Below are 10,786 nucleotides of genomic sequence, written 5' to 3'. Positions count from 1 at the left end.
CTGGAAGTGTCCCTTAAGCTAGTAGTGGGGAGGATGCTTACTGACTGTCAGCCCATGCTTATAAAACAGTAGAAATTGTCTTGGCAGGAATCCTTCATGAAGACACTTCATGTTGTAGACAGTTATGGAACACTGAAAATGATGTGAGCATAAACACTGTCCCATGCTTCATGAAGTCTTGCTGAAGCTATATGTGCAGGGATGGTAGAACAGTGCCTTTGTTATAGTCCTTAGGTGCCCAATGCCAGGAGAAAAGTTACTGATAAAAAATCAAGGTCTTAACCATTCAGAAAACATCTCAGAGAAGAAAAGTAAATATGAGTCCAAAATTAAGCCCCATGCCACAGAAATATTTACTTTTTATACATTTTAACCTGAGAGAGCAAGAATGGGAAAGAGTTCATGTAGATGGCATATACTTCAGAGTGGCAGTTCTAGAGGAAAACAATTGAAAATAATTAGTAGAATAAAAATTAGAAAATAGGCTGAAAATGGGAGAGTGGGCATGTCCTGGAAAAGCCATGCTAACTTAGAAGCCACAGGGCGTATTTACAGTGTGCCCCACAGGCATCGGTGTCTGCCACACTCTGTAGGCAGGTGTCCTGCCCCAGCAGCCTGTCCATTCCGAACGGCTCGTCCTGCCTTGTATACCGCAAGCTGCTCAACAGCCTTCCTCTTTTCAAGTAAAATAAAGCAAAACAGTTTTATCAAGACAAGGGTTGATTACCATGTTTAATAACATGGAAATATTTAAAGTATTGGCTATTTGCGTGTGTGTGTGTGTGTGTGTGTGTGTGTGTGTGTGTGTAAGGTTAAAATTATGATAAAAGGAAATGAAGGAACTTAATTTTGAAACACTGAAAAAACTAACTAGAAATACTGTATTCTGGCTGATAGGTAGCTAAAAAAGAACAAAATCTGAAAAAAGGCAGTAAGTACTGAAAAAAGATCTAGAAAAATGGACAGGTATAAGTTATGCTAATATGCAAAGGAGTCAACAAAAAGGAATGAAAAATGTAAGCTGATTATGGAATCCAAACTGTCTTTCTCTGGAAGTAACAGAAAATCTAATTTTATTTCAAAGCAACTTTTTTTAGAAACTGCCAATCTTATGTTGATTCTATGCCAGGCCAGTGTGTTGGCCACATCTGTACTCCTAGCACTTGGGAGGCTGGGGAAGAAGGATTGCTGTGATTTCAAGGCTAGCCTAGTCTACAAAGCGAGTTCAAGGCCAGCCTGAACTGAAATTCATAATGAAGACTTGTCTCAAAAAGAAGAAATGAATTTCTATGCAGAACTCACCTTACAAAGTTTTAAAATCCTTTTAAAATAAGGAAGAAGAGAAACTGTACTGTCACCTAAGCACCAACATCAAACTGAGAAAGAAGTCTGTCATTTGAACCCCAAGTTTGTTGTATTTGTCACTTCTGTTCCCACGGGACAACTGCAAGGATAGGTGCTTCCTAACTGAGGCATTGAGCTTCTTTAAAAACCCAGCCATGTCAGCTGTTCAGCTTTCGCTGTGCGGCAGCTGCTGGAGAGGTCCTGAGCTGACCTTTCCTCGCACTGCAGGGGCTGCAGGGACTGAGGTTATCTTTTAGCTTGCTGAATCCAGAGGAAGATTTCTCATTCCTGCCAAAGTAAGTGCTAGACACAGAGAACAGTCAGCCTGGCCAATCCATTCCTTGCAGACTCCCTGTCACCTCACACCTTCCTGTTGACACTCCTGAAAAGTTTCACATATTCCTTTATGTGAGAAACGATAATAATGGCATAAACAAAATATCTTGGGCAGCAGAGCTGTGACCTGCAGTCTCATCTGTGACCAGAACTTCTGAGGGGAAAAGGCATTCACCAAACCATAAAGCCAATCAGCAAACTGCTCCTCTCTGAGAGCAGGGACAGATACAGAGTAGATGGGAATATTGATATCAGCATCATGGTACAAACTGCCACGTAGCCTCAAAGTTTCCCTCCAAAAATCGATAATTGCTGTGCTTATAGTTCATGCTATGGATCCATTCTATCTACCTCAGTGAATGAAAAGTCAAAATGTTTCAACGTAAAGCTTTAGATCACCAATCATGGGTGTACACATAGATACTTCACGGAACTACCCATCAAAACTAAAATTTGTCAAAGAATTCCACAAATGCTTCTAAGAGCATTTAAACATGGGAGATAGAGTAGATGCTCAGAATAGCACATTAAAACTACTCTATTTTAAAAAATCATATTCTCTGCAAATAAAACAAAAATACTTTTCAGTTCTATGTGAACCAACGAGTATAATTACAAACAATATACTTCTTGAACAACTGCATCTCCCCAAAGGCACATTATATTGATTTTCATTTGAAATGTTAGTTTCAGGTAAAAAATAATTGAGAGGATAAGAAAAAATAAATAGGTTGGGTAGGTAGATAGACAGATAAGCAGCTGACCAGCTAGCCATTTGTGGAGTCCTTCAAACTAGGCTTGTGTAACTATAACTATGAAGCATATTTACATGAGGCACGTTATACATTCAAATCTATAATCTCTCTTATAATCAAAATAAATCTTATAATATTAGCCTTTTACACACTCAATACCAGAAAACATTCAGTGCACATTTCAAGTGATCTTGGTCAAGCGTCACTTTATTTGCTATATCCACCTGGATGCCCTTGTGTCCCTGGCTGGAGCTGCGCCACAGCACTGCCCCACACTCAACCCAGCCTCGGGCTGAAACATGGCTTTACTGAGGCTTCCACAGTCACATCCTTTCCCAGCACGAAAACTGCTGTGTTTTTTCCACTGTATAATTCTGGATGGTTAAACTGATTTTCAAACGTTTCCAAAGACTTTTACAAGAGAGGCTGTGATAGAAAACATCAACAAAGAGCATCTGACTTGGCCCTTCAGTTTGGGCATCCACAATGGCGATGCATAGAGATGAGATGGTTTTTGTCCATGGAAATGACTGGAAGAAGTAAAATCTAGAGGCTGTTTCTGAACTCTCATTATTGATTCTACTCCTCTCACAAAAGAGAAGCAATCGGAAGACAACCTCAGGGCAGACCAGTGACCAGCACCAGCAATCTCTGATTCGTTAGACAGAGTTCCTTTCTTTTGAAATAACAGAGCTGCATATGATGGTATCAAACTTTGGTTTTTAAAGAAGGGGCTTTAAACCTAAATTCTCATTTTTCTAAGGATTACAAATTATAGGGCTCAAAACATCATATTCTTGCCCCTGCCAGCTCTTTGTGTGACTTCACCACTGCTGCACTGTAATGGCTTAAATTTTATTTCACCTTTATGCCCTGCTGAGGTTTCTAAGCTCCAACAATTTCACTGTCCATCACCTTGCTTAAAGTCAGTACAGAATGACTTGCTGGACCTCAGTCCCAGTGGGGATAAATAGCCTTAAGAAACAGCATAAAGTTGTTTCTGTTGCAATGTCATTCCTTTCTTAGATAAGACTGGTTGTAATGCTTTGTTAAGGACCCAGTACTTCAGGCTAGAAAGAACTAGAGTACCGGCAAGATGGGAGCTCCTGGGTCACACGTGTGTTTGGTGTATCTGCCTGATCTACGCATGCTGCACTGGGCTCATCAGCCTCCGGGTGAGACTAGCAAATGTGCTCTGGTACCGAACGAGATAGCACTGAGGCAGACACTACGTGCCCCCAAGAGAATGAGCAAGCTAGCTAATCCCTAGGGAGCAGCCAGGTGGTCACAGTGTCCCAAGGCAGCTGCGCTCCTGGCCTTCCGCTTCGGCAAGCTACAGTGGCTGGAGTCTTACCAGGCATTTTGTTCTCTCACTTAGTCCCTCCTCAAAACTGCCTCCTGCTACATACAGTTTAGGGGACACCACCTTTAGACAGATACCAGCTAGGCGAGACACACTACAGCACTGACCACTATTTACAGCATCTGCTTGTACACGCTGAAGACCACAGGACAGAAGACAAAGACATGACCATGACTGTTTTTAGGCATTTGGCAAAATACACTTGTGTGTAACAGCTGCTTTTTTGAATTTTAAAAATGTTTACATATGTACAATTGTCCTTGTATGCTGATATAAATATGAAAAGTAAAAACAAAACAAAAATACATGTTTAAAGTTAGCATGTGGGATATTGGCCTCTTGAGGCTTTAAGGTTCTGCAGAAAAATCCTATATGCTTTAGCCCTGCATGCTAGTTTTTAGTATGGGATGTTGTTTCCTTAATTATGAAAAACAATGAATAGAAGCTTCATGCATATAGCATTACTGTTTGCAATGAGGATGTGCTTCAGAAGGCCAGGTTCTGAGTTCACTACTGTCCCTTAGGAAACTTGCTACATTTGGGTCAGGTGAGTTAATTTATTGATATTTCTATTTATATATATATCTATCTGTCAGGTGAATTATCCATTAACCTACCAGTACCAGTTCCGTGTTACAGCATAACATTGCAGTAGTTTGTTTCATGGTTCAATTAAATCCTAAGCCAATGACAAAAAGAAAATGATATCCAGATGTGAAAACTGGCTTCTTCCTCTCTGTGGCATCTCCCAGGGTCTTCGCACTGTCTGAAGAGTGGAAAGATTCATGGTGATTCCATGAGGCTGGGTTTCTATAAAAGTTGAAGTAAACAGTTTCGATGTGTCACATGTAAACAGTGGATCTTAAATGGATGTCTCCCATAGCTGCATAAAGAGAAAAGCAGAATTGCACATTGTGAAAACAGAAAAGCAGACAAGAATGCTGAACTATAAGAGGTAGACATTCACCAATTTCACCCATCCACGCTCGATCCTTGATACATACTCTTACAGTCTACTGTTTAGCTCTTTTGTCTAAACCTGCAACTCAACCTTTATAACAACTTCCACCATTTTATATATAAAAAAACCTTCACAACCTCTTTTAATGTTCTTCAACATTTTGAAAGAGGTATTCACATAAAACAAGAAAAATTTAAATGTTAATTTGGAGTCTGGTGTGGTGGCACGTCGGTAACACCTACTACTCAGGAGGTGGAGATGAGAACATAACAAGCATGATGCCTGCTGTCTCAAAGTGAAATAAAAATATTTCTTAGGTGAAAAAATACAAACAGAAAATAAATGCATGAAAAAAATTCTCAACATCATTGGTCATTCAAGAGATGCAAATTAAAACAACACTGAGATTCCACAGCACTCCAGAAAGAATGGCTATCAGCAAGAACTCAACCAATAATAAATGCTTGAAGGGCTGTGGGGAAAAAGGAACCCTTCTCCACTGTTGGTGGGAGCATAGACTGGTGCGGTTCCCCCACTGTGGAAATAAGAGTGGAGAGTCCTTTAAAAACTAGGGGTCTGGAGACATAGTTCAGCAGCATAAGCACCTGCTTGGCAAGTGAAAGGTCCCGGTACCATTAAAAAAAGGAAAAAAAATTAGAATTTGAAGTCCCATTTGACCCAGCTATTACCTTTCTGAGTATTTTTCCAGAAAAATTAAAAACATCATACCACAGCAATATATGTGCACCCATTTACAGCAGCACAATCTGTAATAGCTAAACTTTGGAAATGACCCAAATGACCATTAACCCAGAAATGGATAAAAAAGATGCGTGTTTTTTTTTAATATAATGGAATACTACTCAGTAATAAAGAAAGATAAACTTGAGATTTTTATAGGTAAATGGATACAACTGGAGACCATACTCCTAAGTGAAATAAGTCAGACCCACATGTATAAGTATCATATTGTCTCACTATTCTGAGAATCTGAAAGAGTAAACAAGATCAAAAAAGCACAATAGGTATTGTGAGCAGGGAAAAGACTGATCTAAGGAAAAGAAAACCTGTGATGGGACAAAGGGGAAAAGAAGGAAGCAGAAAAGAAAAAGTAGATACATACACAAGACAGTTAAGATAGTCATTATTGGGGCCCGGGAGATGGCTCAGTAGAATAAGTGCCTCCCTGGCAAGCGCAAAGGTCTGAGTTCAATCCCCAGTTCCGCCAAAAACCCCCCCAAAAAAACCAAAACAAAACAAAACAAAAAGATAGTCATTATCTTAACTGTCTCACTTGGTTCACTGAGAAGAGAGTGTGCTAGTATTTTTCTGGACAATGTTTCATGCCTGTATCTTGTACTTTGAGCATCTATTATGAATATAACAATACACAAAGTGCGGATTATTGTTACTCTCCTACTAGCTTGTTTTGAAACTCTGTTTTGTTATTTCTTGCTTGCTTCTGTTTAAAATTAAAAAAAAATACTTCTTAAGCTACACATGCCCTTCCTTCCCCCTGAATTCTCATACGGCTAGTGCAGTGGCTCTCCCCTGCGGCTGCATACTACACTGATGGATGCTCTCTATCTCAGGCTGCTTTGCTGTGTGTTTATCATTAAAAAGACACCCAGCTCCTGTCCTTGAAAGCCCAAGAGACCTCTCAGCCAGGAGGATGTCTGAGCTATTGATGCCTACTGGTAGAGAGAAGTTAAGTAGGGGTTTCAGGGTGCCCAAGGGGAAAAAAAGATTTGGTCTGATGCTCAAGTAATGGTCAGAATGCTGAAGAAACAAGAATGACTCCAGAGCTGGAGTTTCTATGCATTTGGCTATGAGTATGTAATAATAAGTGACAGCTGGCAAAAAAGAGGAGTAAATGAATGACACTGAGGAGATCTGAGGATTCTCGTGAAGAGACAGAAGCAGCAAGGCTACTGATTAGCAAAGAGGCAGCCTAGAGTCCAGCGCCACTTACTCTGTAGGACGTGGCCACACGCTCCTGTGCTGCTCCACATGGCCGGGACAGACCCAACCTTCCCACTCCTGAGAGCAGCGGGAGCATGGGCCAGCTGCTTCTTCTGGGGAGCTGTCACGTTCATGTCTCTCCACTGATATCAGCAGCCTACATCCTTCACAACAGTGGAGGACATGTCCCCAACTTGATGGAGCAAAACAGTGATCTAGACAATTTAGCAGAAAAAAGTGGGATCCTCGCCTTAGCCAGTTCTCTGAGGAGGAGAACAACGGCAGCAAACTCAAACTTCGTCATCACACATCGCACCCTGCAAAGGAGATGTCCATCCATCTGCCCCTGGGAATCTGAGTTATCTTGTTTTCTACCATTTACCATTTCTCATATTAACACACAAAGGTAAATTTAACAAAACACTAATCCTTTTAAAAAGATTGTTTAAATTATAATAACCTAATCAACCTTTAATGATGTCTGAATGATCTAACTATCTTTTTTTTTTTTTTTTTTGAGGTGCCACGATTTGAACTCAGGACCCTGCGCTTGCCAGGCAAGCTCTTATTCTACTGCGCTATCTCCCCAGCCCCATCTAACCATCTTTTAATGATTTTTTTTTTCCTCTTGGGGGTGGGGTTTGAGACAAGGTTTCATTAAGTAGTTCAGACTGGTTTTGAACTCACTAGGTTCACAAGGCTGGCCTTGAACTCACAAGATCCTGCCACAGCTTCTTGAGTGCTGTGACTGCAGGTGTGTGCCACTTCACCTGGCACCAATTCCTCTTCAGGTGGAGGTAATGATGTGTTTTCTTACTGACTCTTGCTTGGCTGGCTGAGATAAAATCTGAGTGATCCACAGTTACCTTGATCTCATTATTTACGTTCACAATCACAGAGGCTCTCAGGCATTAAACAAGATCAAAAAGTTCATGAACCTATGACCTACTAGCAGATAAATCTATCAAGTGTTTTAAATTTTTAATATTTTATAAAAAAAAATAAAACATCTAGGGCCAGCCAAACAGGTCAGTGGATTAAAGCGCCTGCAGGGCCCAGGGGTTCCATCCCAGGTCTGCTGTGCCGGCCCTGCCCCCCGGAGTGCACTGAGAGGGCAACTGAGACTGGACATGGTGGCGCGCCTGTAATCCCAGCTCTTGGGAAGCTGTAAACAGGCGGATCATTATGAGTCTCATCTAGTAGTGAGACCCTGAACACCCTGTATACCCTTCCCTAAAATACAAAAAAAAAAAAAAAAATCTAACAAATAACAATGATTAATACAGTGTATATCATTATCTTCAAAATAGTTACTCAGAGTACAGACAAAAAAAGATTCTCTTTTACAAAGAAAAAGCAAACATACTAGCAAAAAACTTTCTTTTTACCGAATAGAAACTAGTAGTATAAAACTGTCTCATTGCTATTTATTTCTCAATAAATTATTTAAAAGACTAGTATAAGTGAAACAAATTAGCATATAATTAAAATATTTTTGAAACAACATAATAGGTAATTGGGGAATTATTTGAACTACATATATTCGAGTTTCTCACATGAGAGAAATCATGTGAAGTTTAAGCTTGTGTGTCTGACTTATTTCACTTTATATTACATTCTCAAGTTGCAACTATTTTCTTATAAACGGCTCACATGTGTCTTTAGAGCAGAGGAATATCCTACTGTGTCTAAATACACTATTTTCCTTATCCACTCATGTGTTGATGGACACAGAGGCTGTGGCTATTATAAACTGTGCTGCTATAAACATTGATGTGTATGTGTCCCTGTAATTTGGTGATTTTAACTCTTTTGGGAAGATACCCAGATGAAGGTTAACTGGGTCAAATGGAATTTCAATTTGCTTTTGTTTTGTTTACCTAGGAATCTCCAAACAGATTCCACAGTGGTTGTACTGGTTTACATTTCCACCAACAGTGCAGAAGGGTTCCTTTTTCCCCATACCCTCACCAGGTTTTATTATTAGATTTTTTTTTTATGATAGCCATTCTTTATGGGGTAAGATGATATCTCAAAGTTTCAATTTGCATTTCTCTAATAGCCAGCAATACTGAACATTTTTTGATGTTATTTATTCTGTCAAGATCTTAAAAGTCTTTTTTGCCTTCAACATTATTTCAAAGAAGATCCACATAGTATAATTGGCCACAACAAAGTCTAGGGATCCCAAGTAATTCCATCTTTCACTTAAACCTCTGAGTTTGCCTCTCTAAACTCCATTAGGCTTCAAGTTTCCCATGAAGGATGTGCTCCAGGAATCCTGTGAGACAGTGGTATCATGATTAAAACTTAAAAGGAAACAATATTCTTTCTTCATCTTTATAGTACTGAGGATTAAAACCACGGCCTTCACACTAAACTACATCTCTAGTCCTTTCTTTAAATCTAACTAGGTTGCTTAGGTGGGGTCAAAGTTGCCTCTCAGAGTGCTGAGATTATAGGCATGACCACGCTATAGTCAGGCTTTGCAAGGGAAACAATTTAATATGGGACACAAATTTATAGGATTGTTTCATAACAGTTACCATAAGAAGTCAAGTACTAAGGAATACAAGAAACCAGTCTACATGCTAAAGATCTAAAGAATATAGCTAGGCGCCTGTCCCATGGCAATATCCTGAATAAGTCCAGCTGAAGACCTACAGCCTCTAACAATGCTCTCCGCCACCCCTAGTCCTGCTGGAGGCCAAGAGCCCATGACAATGACTCATGCAAGTCCATTTCATGGATCTGTGCTGGGAAGACCCAAAGGTCAGTGGTGAAAGCTCAAAAGTCTACATCAGCAGGATGAAGGATCTGTGGCAGCAAGTTGAGGGATCTCTGCTAGCGCCAGGAAATGACGTTCAAAGTAAGGACCATAGTCATCCTCAGTAACAGTGAGGTTCTCAGCTCCTCCTATCATGAGAACAGACAAGTTCATATCAAGAAAACCAGAGTGGCAAGCTCTTCCAAGAGAACCAAGAGCACCACCCCTTCCTCTTCTTGTCACGCTACCGGCAGCGATGCTCAGGTGGGCCCTCCACACCCAGCACCATGCTGATTCAGATCAGCTGGGAGTTACACTCTTTTTTGAGATAGGGTTTCACTGTGTAGTTCAGGTAGGCCTTGAGCTCACTTTGTAGCCCAGGCTGGCCTGGAACTCAAAACAATCCTCCAGCCTCAGCCTCCTGAGTATTGGGATCAAAGGCATGTACCACCATGCCCAGCTCAGCTGGGTGTTACAAGTTGATCACCAGTTGTTAGTCTACCACAATCCAACCCTAGTCAATCTGATAACCACACACATTTCCTTAAACCAGAGACTCAGTGGATTTGTGAAAAGTTAACATGTCTTGGACTATTCAGATCTACAATGATATAACATTATATATATATATATATATATATATATATATATATATATAATTGCATTCATTTCTGCTTCCAAAACAAAATATTCAGAGGGTAATCAAAATTCAAGTTAAAACATAATACTTTGATTAATTAATCTGCTTTCAAACATATCTGAAAACTACATTAAAATAATACTAAAAGAGTTATTACAATCACAAACCTTACATCCCATTCACTTTTAACAAGAGGGCATGGCAAGACTAAAAAGCAGGGATCTCCTACAATTTGAATACACTCTTGCCTTCAGGTGAAAGGGTGCAGTTTATTTTTCCGTTGTTCCTCTCTTTTCAACAACCATAGTCTCCTGTATTTCATCCTTGCAACCCACTGCTCCCCTGGAGCCTTCTCTCTGGCCAAATTCTTCAAATCACCTTAATGGCTCTACACTCTTCATTTGAAACACAGATCTGTCTGAAAGCTCTCAATAATAACCATGCCACCATCTTGACAATAGACTACACTGAAATTTTTCTCCCTCCCCCCACCCCTGCAATATCTCTAAACACAAGCAAAGTACAAATGAACTTCTTGCTGAAGCACAAGCTACTATCCGGGACCCAGCAGCCCACGCAGTCCTCCTCAGTAGAAACCTTCTGAGCTTCATCTTATCCAGCAGCATTTCCATCAGTACGCTAATACTGATTTCCTAGG

At 40.2% G+C, this 10,786-nt stretch overlaps 1 protein-coding gene across 2 annotated transcripts in view; it reads right to left on the bottom strand.

Annotated features, from left to right (window-relative positions):
• Positions 1–1,275: 1,275 nt before the first annotated feature.
• Adam22 (ADAM metallopeptidase domain 22) overlaps positions 1,276–10,786 on the bottom strand; it is a 95,134-nt gene continuing 85,623 nt past the window's right edge. For both annotated transcript variants that reach the window (XM_023708045.1, XM_023708046.1), the window contains one exon: positions 1,276–4,681. In XM_023708045.1, the coding sequence (XP_023563813.1) occupies positions 4,661–4,681 (21 nt within the window). In that variant the 3' untranslated portion in view covers positions 1,276–4,660. The remainder of the gene's footprint in view (positions 4,682–10,786) is intronic.

Source organism: Octodon degus, unplaced genomic scaffold (assembly GCF_000260255.1).
Source record: "Octodon degus isolate 3935 unplaced genomic scaffold, OctDeg1.0 scaffold00323, whole genome shotgun sequence".
NCBI lineage: Eukaryota > Metazoa > Chordata > Mammalia > Rodentia > Octodontidae > Octodon > Octodon degus.
This window is presented reverse-complemented; position numbering and strand designations above follow the sequence as displayed.